General features: G+C 38.4%; 1 protein-coding gene across 1 annotated transcript in view; it reads left to right on the plus strand.

The window, feature by feature from the left end:
- Positions 1-12,592, plus strand: part of LOC124717212 (peroxidase-like) — a 216,143-nt gene extending 203,551 nt beyond the window's left edge. Inside the window, exons 12-14 of the mRNA XM_047243999.1 lie at positions 2,229-2,418; positions 11,031-11,136; positions 11,678-12,592. Coding sequence (XP_047099955.1) covers positions 2,229-2,418; positions 11,031-11,136; positions 11,678-11,744 — 363 coding nt within the window. The 3' untranslated portion in view covers positions 11,745-12,592. The remainder of the gene's footprint in view (positions 1-2,228; positions 2,419-11,030; positions 11,137-11,677) is intronic.
- The last annotated feature ends 3,714 nt before the right edge of the window (positions 12,593-16,306 follow it).

Below are 16,306 nucleotides of genomic sequence, written 5' to 3' on the forward strand. Positions count from 1 at the left end.
TGCTTCCTGTATTTAGACATTTTACATGCTACTTTATTTAAAAAAAATTATCTAAGAAACTTGGAGGTTGACATACTTGAAAATATAAATGCTGTTGGTAAAATATTTCCCAGGTCGAGAAGGGGGGAGATTTGCATCTGCGAAAGGTTTTCACTCACTTGCAAATGAAAGAAATGTGGAACACATATAAAAGAATTTCACTGTCTCCCACACACAAAACTCAAATGCTGACTTCCTTGCCCCTAACAACACCAACAAACTTTTTTCATTCTAGCTCTGACAGTCCAGATAATAACAAAATACAGGAACCTGTCTCTGCAACATCAGTTGTTAATCTGCAGGTGACTGGGCACCTTTACTCATTTTTGTTTATTGATTGCATCCAGGAATTTCTGTTATCATTATTCATCTGTATTCCATAAGACACAGTAATTTTATGGCACAGAGTAACCAACGCAAGACTTTTACTTTACCACCTTACGACACAACTCAGATGTAGATTTTCTGAAGTACATATTCATATATACATGTACTAAAGCTAAAAAACTAGGTCTGACCAGAGTGTATCAGTCAGAAAAGTGTGTTGTAATTATATAGTTAGGATCATGAAGGTTATAGTGAAGAAGAAGAAGTCTGAAGAGAACAAAATGTGTAAAACATGAAACTTTAATTTCATTTTGCACCTAATCAGAGATCACATAATGTATTTAGACTCTGTTACATCTTCTAGTTGATTTGGCAATGGCACCTTGGTGTAAGTTGTCTTTCTATTTGCTTTAGCATGATACTGTCATCTGTGTCATAGTCTTTTGTGTATGTGCAAGCTTGTAGTGAGTGAAATGAATTGTGTGGTTTTTATATCCATGAGTTACTGAACAATCCAGTACAAAACCTAGTAACTGGCAATTAGAAGTTCAACAAGAACTTGTTGTATGTGCCTTCATGTGTACATTTTCACTGAAATAGTGTCTGTTGGGAAAATTATTCAAGTTAACCATCAACTGCAGCATGTCAGAAACTGACAGTGAATGTGAGGACAAGGATGCAGTGAAGAGGACTTTGTGGATAATCCTGGTGGTATCACAATGCTAGAATTCACAAAACAAGTACAGTGGAGTGTGTACATCTCTATTATGAAGAATAAGTTCTTTGTGCACAAGATATCAGACAATCTGCAAATGAACTACCTATTGAGTCTCGTTGGATCTGAGTATGCAGCTCTCACCATGGACCTAGCTTATCTTCAGAGGCCAGAGGACATGACTTTCAATGAATTAGTGAAACTAATGAAAGACCTTAAGTGATTCAGAATGCAGAATATGCATTCACAGGCCACAGCTCAGCCATGCTTATGTTTAGAAAGTATCTAGGGACTCAATTAAACCTAACCAAATCATTTGACATCCAGCCAAATCTAAGACCTAAGTTAACACTTGAGAAGAGTCATATATTAAATGTTGGAGATTTTGTTTGCATGAGACATGGTATCAACTCTGATGCATAAGAAAAGGGTGTAGTTTTGGAAAGAGGAGGAAATGTTATGCACACAGTAATAGATCTTAGTGGTAATGCTCATAGGATACATGTGGACCAACTTTTGTCATCCATTCCTCGTAATAATAGAGCTATTTCTGAAACTAATATAATGCCAACCATTAATGATGATGGTGAAATGGGTTTCAACTCTGATTCTGAAACTGACAAGATGCCTGAAAGCAAACAATTATCAATCACTGTTGTAAATGAGCCACCCGTAGCCATGCAGAATAATGAACCTGCTGTGACTCCAGCTGCTAAGCAAGATGTCCAGGATGTTCCAATGTTGTGCCGTAGCTCCAGGATTATTAAAAAACTAAAAAGACTTAACCTTAAGTTATCCCATTTTTAGATGGGGGAGCTGTTAGATCTGCTAGTTAAGTTGGCAATGGCACCATAGTGTAAGTTGTCTTTCTATGTTCTTTGGTACAATATTATCATCTTTGTTGTAGTCTTTTGTGTGTGTGCAAGCATGTGGTAAGCGAAATAAACTGTGTGGCTTTTATATTCATATATTACTGAACAACCCAGTACAAAACCTAATAGCTTTAATCTGAAAGAGCTACTAATGTAATGTTTTATTCAATCAAAATGACTATTTGAATGGCGAGAGTATGAAATGCACAAAAAGAGTTATTTACACACTGTGTACATTAAGCAAAAAAAGCACATAAATTAACCTTTCTTTTAAGGATGCCATGACCTTAAAACAGTATTATGAAGACCCAGATGATGTAGACCTGATGATGGTGATGCTGGAGAACATCAGCTCAGATATACTGACTGTGAGGCAGATCATTGTTGCAGAACAGTTCTACCGTTGGAAGTGTGGAGACAGATTCTTCTATGATTATGTTGGGTCCCCTTACCCCTTCTCAGAAGGTATCAGTTATTTTCTCATTGCTTCACATTTTTCATTGTTGAACAAGTCTGTATAAACTTTGTTACTGTTACAGTACAATCTAACATATTTATTTTCATTCTATCAGCAAATATGGCTTACATGTGCATTAGAAGAGTAATTATTACCTTTATTAATTTCATTAACACATTCGCAATATGGCACCTCTTCTCTCTTTTATTACTATATTTTGTATGTGTTTTCAAATTACATTAAGTATCTAATTTTGATTTATCCCCTCCCCCCATCCCTTTCTATCTCTCTCTCTCTCTCTCTCTCTCTCTCTCTCTGTGTGTGTGTGTGTGTGTGTGTGTGTGTGTGTGTGTGTGTTTGTGTTTTTGTGTGTGCACTATGTTGAAACGTTAAGCAGAATCCTGAAATAACAACATGTCTAAATTCATTCATTAAAACATCTTGTTCCACGAATCCCATCATGAAGTTCTTTTTGTGTTCTGTTGTGTTTAGTGTTGTGGAGTGAGATGAGTCAAGCTACATGTAATCTGGCAAAAGAAGACTAAAAAAAAGGTGTATTCCATTTGGAACTGATATCCTTCAAAAAATCACTGCAAAAAGTTACTCCTATGGGTGAATGTATGTTTAAAAAGTTCCCATTTAGATGTTCCAGTGTCTCTTTTCTTAAATATACATTGAATAATATCACCTTTTATCTTGCTTTTCATTGATTGCACAACCTCTCATGCTTATATAATGTACAAAAATTACAAATGTTTTTCTGTATTCTTGGAAATGTACATAATTAAACTTACAATTGAAATTAATGATTCTTCATGAGTCTGGTTTGACAAATTGTGGTAACAAGTTTGAAATAAACAGTAATTTGATATAAATAAGTTGTCAAATTGAAACTTTACAAAATATCATAATACCATTTGTCAACAATTGCATCAGGTTACTTGTTAGTTACATTGCAAATACTCAGTAACTTTACATATATATAAAATAATAAATAGTTTAATTTTTACTGTCTTTTGGAGTGCCAGTATGCTGTTTTGAGAAATTGCAATGTGAGTGTTTGTTTACGAGGGTGTTCAGTAAGTAATGCAACACTTTTTTTTCTGAAACAGATCGTATTTATTCAAGACTCAAACATGCAGTACTATTCACCATTGTTTTGGCTACTAAACTCTAATTTTCAACATAATCTCTGTTCAATCAACAGTCTTACACCACCTTACTGGGAAGGTCCATACGCTCACATGGTATCACTCTACTGGTCGAGGAGAGCCAATGTCTTCCTGCATCAGTAACCTACCCATCATCCATGTACTACTTTCTGCAGCATGCTGCCTTCATTGGGCCAAATGGAAGGTTGGAGATCAGGGCTGTAGAGTCCAATGCCATTTCATGACCTCCACCAGGAGCAAAAACTTGTATGGTGCCTTGCATTGTCATGGAGAAGAAGTATATTTGCATTTTTTGTGGCGATGAACATGTTGAAGTCATTTCTTCAATTTCCTAAGACCAGCACAATACACTTCAGAGTTGGTCATTGCAGCATGAGGGTGGACATGAAACATAATAACCCCTGAGAGTCCCACAAGACTGTCTCCATGACTTTACTGGCTGAGGGTGTGGCATGAACTGTTTCTTTGGAGGTGAAGTGATGTGACACCACTCCACAAATTGCTGTTTCATTTTCTGTTTGAACTAATGAACCCATGTTTCATCACCCGTGTCAATTTTTGACAAAAAATTTTCATGATAAGTCTCATAACTTGAAAGCAATTCTGCACATGGTCCTTTTTTGGCTGTTATGACCTTCTGTTAGGCAGTGAGGAGCCCAATGAGCATACACCTTTGAATGTGTCAACTGGTGGATGAGTGTGCCAGCACACCAACAGAGATGTTGAGTCAAGAGACAAGGTGTTTGATTGTGATCCATCTGTCACCTCAAATGAGAGTTTGTGCATTTTCCAACACTGTAGGAGTCACAGCTGTGAGCAGCCAGCTGGCATGCAGGAGATTGGAAAGGTTGGCGCCACCCTGTTGCCATGATGCCAGAAACCTCATCTAACAACTCACCATGCCTTTGTTCAATGCCCAAGCGCCTTTCATATCTGCAATGATTTTGTTTTCACCAAAGGAAATTCAATGACAGCTCTCTGCTTGGAATGCGCCTCTGTTACAGACGCCATTTTGAAGACTTATGCATAGTGCCGCTACATATCAAAACTTCATGAAATTGTGGGGGCTGAAGCAGGAATACTCCACAATGTCCCCAACAAATTCCACATTTTTTCAACTGATATTGGTTGAGAAAAAAAAATTGTTGCATTACGTATTGAATGCCACGAAAACATTCCACGTGGGAAAAATATATCTAAAACCAAAGATGATGTAACTTACCAAACGAAAGAGTTGGTATGTTGATAGAGACACTAACAAACACAAATACACACACAAAATTCAAGCTTTCACAACCCATGGTTGCTTCATCAGGAAAGAGGGAAGGAGAGGGAAAGGATGTGGGTTTTAAGGGAGAGGGTAAGGAGTCATTCCAATCCTGGGAGTGGAAAGACTTACCTTAGGGGCAAAAAGGGACAGGTATACACACACCCACACACACACACACATATATCCATCCTCACATATACAGACACAAACAGACATATATTTTACTCTGTTACTAAAGTCCTTTGTTTATCTATAATATAACCACTGAGTATATTCTTCATGAAAATTTACTCGTTCTGTGTTAACTCACTTATTTAGTGTTTCCTACCTACTGGAAAATTCTGACTGTACATCACTGTGTTACACAAGACATCAACATCAATTGTTTCAAAATATCTGCAATGATTGTCATTCAGTATTTATGACTTACACCTTTTTCACTTCAGGATATCATTCTTGTACGTTATGTGTATAAATATGTCACTATGAATATTGTGTCAGTGAATATGTGTAAAACAATGTGTATCTCATGATCAAGTGCAAATGCACCATGAGCACACATGCTTGGCGCTCTTATAAGCAATGTATAGTATCTGGTTTGACCTCTTGTGGTTTGGTTGTATGAGACCTCAGTTAAACTTATATTATGCCTGATATACAGGGTCCTGAGATATCACTTAAGTTGGGGCATTGGTATCTAGGACCATAGTTACATTTAAGTCAAATATCTGGGAGTTAACTACTGCTTGCACTGTTTCCTCACCTTCCCTTTAATGGTTAGTGGTATCTTCCTGGCACAATTCATCTTTGATATCTCTGCTCTGATCATATCTAATAAAACAGTTTTTAATCAGCTTTATGCCCTTACCCCCCTCATTCGACATTGGACAGGGGCCTGGGTAACTGGGGTATTAACCTCCTCATTTGAGGTGATGTCAGCTAAGTGTACATTGTGGGTTTGGTTTCTCTAGTTGGTGTCTTGTGTAGCTCTCGATTCAAAATCTCAATGGACTTGCCCACTATTTGAAATGTAATTCTCATTATGTTGAATATAATCAGCTGTTGGTGGGTTGTTTGATTGTCTGTTTGCGTTTTGCCCTTGTCAGCTGTCAGACTGGTTGTTGCCATTAGTTGGCTGTGCATTCTACACCTGCTGGCTGTAGAATCTCTGATCAGTATAAGCCGACTGGTTAAAATTTTGACCCTGATGGTCCTCATAACCTTGTTTATATTTTTGGTCTTTTCCATTGATCTATTGCCATTGCTGCAAGGTGAGTGTGGTTGGCAACCTTGTTGATTATTGTTACCATTTCCACCTTGCTGTTTGGCAATCTTGGGGACTCAAACGGTGTGCTGCCACTTTGTGTTTGCACTGGTCCTTCCTCATAAATAAGGTGGGCAGAATCAAATACTGATAAAAAATACTCTAGATCATGTTGTGGAATGGTAATTAACTGTTCGCAGATGTGGGCAGGCAGACGGCTTTTCAAAATCCGTAGCACTTCCACATGGAAGAATGGGTTTGAACAGTACCAAGTTCTATTTAAATACTTCTCAGAGTATTTTCTTAGCTGTCCCCATGTTTGCTGCTGAATGGTGATGGATTGAAAACTTCACGGTGCAACCTCTCCTGTACCATGGGAGACCAAAATTTATCCAAAAGTGCTCTCTTGAACTGTTCATAAATGTGCCATCTATCTGCCATATCTGTGACTCATAGCGAGACACCATCTTGCATGTATCCTACATCAAAACAGACCTTTTGTGTCTCTTCCCAGTTTCTAGGCAACGCATTACGAAAGGCCCTTGTAAACATCACTGGGTTCATTCTTTTGCCTTCCAATGAAAAAATAAGGAACTGTCTATGCCGTAATAAACCTTCATCAGGTAATAAAGTGGAAAGACATGTAACACTGTGTGGTGTCACAAGGCTTAGGCCTATCCCACCACTCATTAATTCGACCAAGACTTATACGAATAATTGTAAGAACAGTTATTATTATTATGTTCTTTAAGTTTGTTTTTGGGTTTTGAGAAATACTGTGGGAAGAAAGTTTATTTATGTTGCCCAACGATCACCACGAAAGTTCGACGTAGCGGCAAGTGGGCAAGGAATAAAATGAATGCTGCAAACTACCGTCAGCCATGGAAGATCCTGGGCCGCAAGGGCGTCGAGCTTCCTAGGTCGTTGTTGGACAACGTCAAAGGAAGAGATATTCTACTTTCCCTTTGTAAACAGATCGATCGAGTCTTGAAAGGTTCATGTAAAACGTATAGGCGGGTGACACATTAGGTGGGATCCGATGCCTATATACTTCCACAGTTATTAAAAAGTTGTTAAACGGCAAAACCAATAGTTCATCATTTATATAGGTAAAAAGTAGTAAAGATATAGGAAAGGAAGAGTTGCGGCGTCAGAACGAAAAGTGATACATTGCTCAGCAACGAAGAAGGACGTAAACAGCGCGCGTTACGTGGTGAAAACAAATCAACTGATAAAATAGTAAGTCTGTAATTAAGCATTAAGCCACGTAACACTGCAACTGTCTGTTGACAATGTGGCATTTTTTTGGTACATGGGATTATATTCTGAGTATGGCTGCATGAAGGTACAGTAGTCAGCAGCAGTTACAACCCTCTATGTATAGCTCACATAGGGATTGCAAGGATTAGATTCGGATAATTACTGCATGCACAGAAGCATTCAAACCAATCATTCCTCCTCCGCTCCACACGTGAATGGAACACGAAGAAACCCAAATAACTGGTACAATGGAACATACCCTCAGCCATGCACCTCACGGTGGTTTGCAGTATATTGATGTAGGCATTTGGCTGCTTGGACTCGGATTTTCTTTAATTACTTTTGCAACATTGATCAGGCTACTCCGCAACTTTTCATCCACTGCTTTAATGCCCGAATCTAACCTAGCCAACAATTCATTCTCTTTCTCCTTCATCATCTCCTTGACTAATTCCACGTGAGTTATATGTTCCTCAACTATCTTTTGTGCAAAGGTATTACCTCGGTCTAGCATACCTGCTTCAGCCCTATCCTATAATTCCCACTCCTTTTGCAGAAATGTAGTGTTTAAATTTAAATTATCTAGAATGAGATTTTCACTCTGCAGCGGAGTGTGCACTGATATGAAACTTCCTGGCAGATTAAAACTGTGTGCCTGACCGAGACTCGAACTCGGGATCTTTGCCTTTCGCGGCAAGTGCTCTACCAATTGAGCTACCGAAGCACGACTCACGTCCGGTACTCACAGCTTTACTTCTGCCAGTATCTCATCTCCTACCTTCCAAACTTTACAGAAGCTCTCCTGCGAACCTTGCAGAACTTGTTTGGGCACACAGTTTTAATCTGCCAGGAAGTTTCATATCAGTGCACACTCTGCTGCAGAGTGAAAATCTCATTCTGGAAACATCCCCCAGGCTGTGGCTAAGCCATGTCTCCGCTATATCCTTTCTTTCAGTAGTGCTAGTTCTGCAAGATACTGGCAGAAGTAAAGCTGTGAGTACTGGACGTGAGTCGTGCTTCGGTAGCTCAATTGGTAGAGCACTTGCCCGCGAAAGGCAAAGGTCCCGAGTTCGAGTCTCGGTCGGGCACACAGTTTTAATCTGCCAAGAAGTTTTCAATTATCTAGTTGCATTGACAATTTCTGTACCTTATCTGGTAAAAGTTTACATACTGACTGCAACTAATTTACGGCACCCATCAGTGTGTCCAAATTCTTACATATTTGAAAGTGTGTCTGTTGCATTTCTGTAGTAATGACAGCACTGCACTGTGGCTGATATTAAAACTCAAACATGTAGAAACGTATATGAAACAAGGAAAATATGTGAAACATTCAAGGTTCGCCATTACTGCAAATTGTAGATGAGCAGTGTCATTCCAATATCACGTGACTAGCCTCGTTTGATGTTGAGAACATGCACAGTAAATCAAGGAACATAGAATAAAAACAATAAACTATGCTTACTCCATGGAAATACAGACTCTATGACTAGACCCTGTGTTTTTCCTATTATTGTTAGAGTAAACTATGACCAAAGATTCCATTGATGCCAATGATGAAATGTCACTCACAGCATCTGTTTTTGCATTGTGATGGATAATATAGGACATAAACGCATGAAGTGCCTGTGTTCTTGCTTTGCTGGGTACATAGCTGTACGTATTGTACATTTTGATGGAAACAAATATGCTATGCATCACATTTCATCATTGGTATTAAGATAATCTTTGGCCATAGGAAGCACTACTGCATCACTTACATCTGTGTGATTCGACTTCGACTTTGACAATCAATTGGTCCTGATAACGATAATGTTTGATATTTTCAAAATCTCGGATTTTCATAATGAATGAATGCAACAAATGCTTGGAGAACATATAAAGCAACATATTTACTGTGGATGACTTGTTGGGTAAATTTTGCTATGTTTGAAGTATTAGATAAAACAGCAACTGTGTAGTATAAGAAGAGGATCAATGGCTTTCTTCGAAGTAACTGTTCCTCTGTTAATATACATTAAAAAATCAGGGTTATTTAACAGTAAATAATATTTGTTTTATCATACAATGTTGTTCAAGACAATACAAGAAAACTTATTTTGATATCTTATCTGTTGCATTCAAATTTAAACATTTGTCGTACTACTCCACAAGGTTTTCTTTGCATTAGGTGTACTCGATTGTGACCAAGGATTCAATAACATCTTTTCTCAGTTCATTGTCATTCCCATAGTGATTTCTGCCAAAACCATTCTTCATTTTGGGAAAAAATGGTAATTACTCAGGGCCAAGTATGGGATATAACGTGGATGATTAAAACTTCCCACTTATATTGCCAGATCAAATCGTTTGTCAATGCAGCAGAGTAAATATGAGTGTTAATCATGAAGAAGTACTACACTGCTGGATTGTAATCTGAACCATTTTTCTTGAATGGTATGGTATAGTTGGTGAATGGTCTGACAGTGGCTGCTGCATTTATAATCTCTCCTCCAAGCATAAAGTCGATGAGTAGAACACCCTTTGAATCCCAAAACACAGTGATCATAATCTTTTTCATGTTCAGAATTTCTTTGCCTTCTTTTGTTTTGTTGGGGATTGACAATGATGTCATTCCATTAACTGGCACTTTGTCTCTGGACTTCTATGCAGAACACAGGTCTCATCGTCAGTAACAATATGGTTCAAACACTCCTTACCACCCTTGTCATACTGAGTGAGAAAAGTCAGTGCAACTCCCATTAATTGTTTTTCATGTTCATCTATCAAAAGTTGAGGAACTTTCCTGGCACCCACTTTTCTATAGCCCAAATTATCGCTAGCAATGTGATAAACAACTGATCGAAAGCATATGCTCAGTCCATCAACAGTGAAACATTTATTGTGTTGAATATCTTCCTTAATCCTTGATTTGAGTTTGTCAATCACAACTGAACATTGGCCTAATCGTTTCTCTGCATGAATATTCGTTCATCTAATATTAAATATGATGCACTATATTCAAATTGAAGCTTTGTTCATCAAATTTCTATAAACGTTGGTTATTTTATCTCAAACTTGACGAGATTGTTACAATTTGTTATACATTTTGAAACAACTCCTGCGTCTGTTATCGTCATAATGGCACACTTGATGAGGAAGGTGTATAACACAGACATGGAGTAGGGGGAGAATTGCACAGCTCGTCTATTAATTTTTTTTTTTTTTTTTTTTTTTTTTTTTTTAACTTTAGAATGACCCTTGTATATAAAGTAATAGGGAAGCAGTTCCCATAGTTATTGATATGAATGGTTTATCACTAGTCATAATTTGTTCTTACTACAATTTACAGTAGCATACTTCTTTCTGCTGACATATAACTTGACATATTTCTCATCTCTATTGTGTTTCCTTCATCTTGAGATTTGCAGAACGTGATGTGTGAAAGGGTGAAAGAGGGAATGAAAACCCAGTTCTCTCTTATTCAAGCACCACTGGATAGGCATGCTTTAGCAATCTGAGCTAAGGTGGTGATTTATATTGCACTAGTTTTGTAAGCACATCTCTGCATCTTTGCTTTCAAACTAAGTCATGTATCTAAACATAGTGGAATCCCAGTTCTGATATGCTTTTATTACATTGTCTCAGATTAATTTTTGTCTGGCTTGTTTGCAGATCAGATAAATGAAATTAAAAAGGTAACCATGTCCAGGATAATTTGTGACAACTCAGATAACATAACCAGAATACAGGCCAACAGTTTGAAGAAAGTCAATGACACGTAAGTGGATTTCTAAATGTATTTTGACAGGAGATAAATGGCAATCATTATAAAACAGAGGTGGCAGCAGCCTTTCTCAGATTAGTAGCTTTTCTTCTAATTTACTATGTTACTGTACACTTGCTCAGTTTAAACATGACCAGTGTTAAGCATTACAGTGATGAATTATTGTCAATACTCACACACTATACATATGAACTTTCCAGGATTTGCTTGTCTTTCTCTTTTTTGATGGTATCTTTGGGATATGATAAATGAATGTAAGAATGAATTAACCATGAGATGGTAAACTATGTCAGCAGTGAGGGCAGGTATGTTGAAATGTAGTGGAAGATCCCAACTCACATAGAAAACTAACAATATCCATATGTTGATCCATTTTGTTATTACTATTAGTCCATTCTTGCTTTTCCCCACTGCATTTCAACTTAGATCTTGGCTGCCTCTTGTGTGTAACTGAGTTCTCTGATCCATTTGTGTCAAACAACTGTTCCTCAAGATCTGACTTTATGTCCTGTCATTGGCAATATTGTTTTTCCAGGAATCCAGCAATAGACTGCACTCTCATTCCTGAGGTGGATCTGAGCTATTGGAAAGAGGAACAGTGACTATGTGATGACACCAACCAGAATTTCATAGTCTCGTTCTCAGTAGCACCAATCTCAATCACCTTAAAGCTGAAAGTTTAAATGTGTGTGGGACGATATTTGTTCAGTGATGTGCATGACACCATATTTTTGATAATATTAATACACTATTTATTCCCTTCAAAGATCAGTTATTAAGTGTAACCAGTTTATTTACTATGAAAAAATATTAGCACAACTATTGAGGCCATAACCAACAATGTTTAACAGTTACAATCCAGTGGTGAAGCTGAATGTGCCACTGTGGGACAGAAATAGTGTTCACATTTTGTACAAAAACGACTGAGTTCACTATTATCACTAACCTGTAGTAGTTTAATAAAGACGATTACACTATGGTAGTTGAATTAAGTCAGTCCATAATTAGACCACTGTGTCCACCAGTGCCTCACTCTGATGACAACTTAGTTCCATTTTTACTTTGAAAAATAGTACAGATTGCACAAATCACATTTATTGGTGACCTTTTTCATTCCAAGGGTGGACATGTAATGAATCTCACAGCTTCCAGTGGATGGAGTTTAGCATTCAGAACGTGCATGACGGCGGCATGCATCAACACCATGACTGCTCTCAACATAGATGTTACACATGTTCTTTCAGATGGCGGCTACCAATTTTGGGTGACATTCAACTAGTTTTAGATAGATGTAACAACAAACTGTTATTCTTTAAATTACATATTGCTTTGAAAATGCTAAAGTTGGAATTTACTGTTCTTTATGAATGCCAAGAACTTACGTGATTTTTATTTATAGAAAATGTTGCTAGTCATAAATTTAGAAAAATACATGGAACTATTACCCTCACACAACGTGAGTCCTCTTGTTTTTATGAATAAGCACCACATTTCAAATTAGAGGAACTTTCTATTTAAAATACTTTAGAGGAAAGTGGGAATGCTTAACCTTCTGTTGGCATGTGTCACTATATGGAATTACGCTGATTAGCTCAGAAAATTTTATATGTATCGAACTATATTGTTAGAATCAGCTGCCCAAATGAAAATTAACTGTGCCACTGAAATCATAACATTCAAAATAAGCATCTGAATAAAAAATTAAAAATGAAATTCGGTCTAAATAGAAAATATCAGCGCACACTCTGCTGCAGAGTGAAAATCTCATTCTGAATAATTGCTTGTATTTACCAGAGGACCCCACGAAGAAAATTTGGCACAATTTTTTGAAAGACATATACCAGTTAATTTAATACTGTTTAAGCAAAGCACTCTGAACCAACCATCAGTTGAAATTAAATAAAAAATTTAAACATCTTGTTCATTAAGATTACAGCTTGAAATAACCAATTACAGTTATGAAAGCAGTTTTAAAACCATCAAAACAACGAGTAAGACACTTCAGTCATTGATTTAAATACTTGGACCTACACATGCATCTATGTACATGTTCCACAAGCTAACATACGGTGCAGGGTGTAGGGCATCTTGTACCACTACAACTTTTCTGTTCCACTAGCAAATTGAATGTGGAAAAAATGACTGAGTATGGATTAATAGAGCCCCTAATTTCTCTTATTTTTGTGGTTCTTGTTCAAAATGTACCTCGGTGGCTATAGAATCATTATCCAGTCAGTCTCAAATGGCAGTTCTATAAATTTGTTAAATAGTGCCTCAGGAAAAGAACTTGCAGGACTGATCAATAGGTTTCAAACGAAATAACATTTATTCATAATCAGCTCCTCTGTAGTAAGGACACCTAATCTACACAACAAATAAGCTCAGTTCCTTACAGGAAGGGTGTATACCTTGAAAATTATGAATACCAATAGCCTCAATGGTCCACCTGACTACAGCATACATCAAAGCAGTTACTCACGTCATACACTTAAACACACAAGAAATATAACCACTCAGTGGACATTAAAACAGGGAATATGTGTCAAGAATAATTACTAGTTGAGCAGTACTTGACAGTACACTGGACCTGATCCTCCAAAGGAACAAATATCAGCAGTTTATGTAACATCAGTGTTTAGTTGGGTTGTACTTTATGTTAATAGATTTATGTAAACTAACCAGAATAAGCTGGCTTCACCACAAGTGGTAGACACAGTGCAGTATCAATCACTGGAAGGAAGGGTACTGTACGGCATACAGGAGGATGTCATTCTAACCAGCCACTGTTGAACACTGATGATGCCATGTAATGTGTGGGAAGGGAGGAACAAAGTATGAAGGCTGGAGGAGACAATTGCCAGATTACACCTTTAGGCCAGGAGGAAATGAGTGTTGAAGGAATTGGCAGGAGAGTATCCAGGATTAAGTCCCTCATATGGGCGACTACGGGAGCAGTTATGCAAAGCAGTAAATTTGATGCCACAGACGTTGCTACGACATAAGAGAGGATGGTTGGATGCAGGTAGTAGGTTGCTTAAATGATCTTTTGGACTGAGGATACTGATGATATCGCAGAACTGAGTGATATGCTGGGACGAATTAGTGAAATAGCCAGCAGCTACAAAGTCATGATGGAATGGCATACCATACAAGTAACAAACATGGAACAGGAGATTCTGAATACAACATGGACGTTGGAGGAATTAACAAAAGAGCTGATGGAGTGTGTGAAAGCAACCATGGGGACTGTGAATCAACATCTGAATGTGATGCAGACTCTGATAGACTGGTTAGATACTAGTGTAGCTGTGTTGAGATCCCCTTCTGTCACTACTTGACAGCATAAGGGATCCTACAGTAGAGGAAAGAGCATTACAGGAGGCCACACATCATGTATCACATGGGCAGTTGAGCCCTATGCTATACACCAGAACAATTTCTGGATGTCCTAAGGAATGTCTGGAACGAATTAACAGCTCAAATACACTGAGATGATAAAGGTCATAGGATGGTGACATACACACATACAGATGGTGGTTGTATTGCGTACACAAGGCATAAAAGGGCAGTGCATTGGCAGAGCCATCATTTGTACTCACATGATTCAAATGAAAAGTTTCCGATGTGATTATGGCCACATGAGAGGAATTAACAGATTCTCAATGTGGAATGGTAGTTGGAGCTAGACTCATGGGACATTCCATTTCACAAATCATTAAGGAATTCAATGTTCCAAGATCCACAATGTCAAGAGTGTGCTGGGAGTACCAAATGTCAGGCATTTCCTCTTATTGTGAGAAACGCTCTGGCCAACGGCCTTTGGTTAAAGTCCAAAGCAAGGGCATTTGCATAGAGCTGTCAGTGCTAAGATACTAGCAACGCTATGTAAAATAACCGCAGAAATCAATGTGGAATGTATGACAAATGTATGCGTTAGGAGAGTGCAGCAAAATTTGGCATCAGTGGGCTATGTCAGCAGATGACCGACGTGTGTGCCTTTGCTAACAGCATGACATTACCTGCAGCACTTCTCATGGGCTCAACACCGTATCAGTTGGATCCTAGACGATTGGAAAACTGTGGCCTGGTCAGATAAGGCCAGATTTCGGCTGGTAAGAGCTGATGGTAAGGTTAGTGCGATGCAGACACCAAGAAGCCATGGACCCAAGTTGTCAACAGGACACTGTGCAAACTGGTGGTGGCTCCATATGGTGTGGGTTCAAATGGTTCAAATGCCTCTGAGCACTATGGGAATTAACATCTAAGGTCATCAGTCCCCTAGAACTTAGAACTACTTTAACCTAGCTAACCTAAGGACATCACACACATCCACACCCGAGGCAGGATTCGAACCTGCGACCGTAGCGGTGGCGCGGTTCCAGACTGAAGTGCCTGGAACTGCTCGGCCACACCAGCCGGCTACAGTGTGGGCCATGTGTACATGGAATGGACTGTGTCCTGGTTATGTTCAGTCACTTGGAGACCATCTGCAGCCATTCATGGATCTCGTGTTTCCATACAATGGTGGAATATTTATGGCTAACAATGCGCCATGCAACCAGGCCAAAATTATTCACGATTGGTTTGAAGAACATTCTGGATATTTAGAGCGAATAATTTGGCTCGCCAGATTGTCAAACAGGAATCCCATTGATCATTTATTGGAGTGAGTCGAGAGGTCAGTTCGTGCGCAAAATCGTGCACCTGCAACACCTTCGCAATTATGGATGGCTGTAGAGCCAACACAGTTCACTATTTCTGCAGAGGATTTCCAACGACTTGTTGAGCCCTTGCCATGTCGAATTGCATTACACTGGGCAAAGGGAGATCTGACACGATATTAGGAGGTATCCGATGACTTTTGTGTCATCTGTGTAGAACACATAGTTAAACTGAATGAGCAGAGCTTATAGTTATTCTATCATTTGACTATGATAATGGTTAGCACTGATACAGCCAAACTCCATTTACTCATTCAAGAATTGACGCAAAGTATAAATGTTTCATAGTCCACACCCACCCAGTAAAGTGGGAAGCTCAGGGGAGGTACATACAGGTGAGAATGCAAGAGGTGATGCTGATCTCTAAAGAAAAGGTAAGTTATGTACTAATGTCGAGAGACGAACTCTGCCATTGTCAGAGAGAGTGGGTCATGATTTGCCCA

The sequence above is a fragment of the Schistocerca piceifrons genome, chromosome 9, assembly GCF_021461385.2.
Source record: "Schistocerca piceifrons isolate TAMUIC-IGC-003096 chromosome 9, iqSchPice1.1, whole genome shotgun sequence".
Classification (NCBI taxonomy): Eukaryota; Metazoa; Arthropoda; class Insecta; order Orthoptera; family Acrididae; genus Schistocerca; species Schistocerca piceifrons.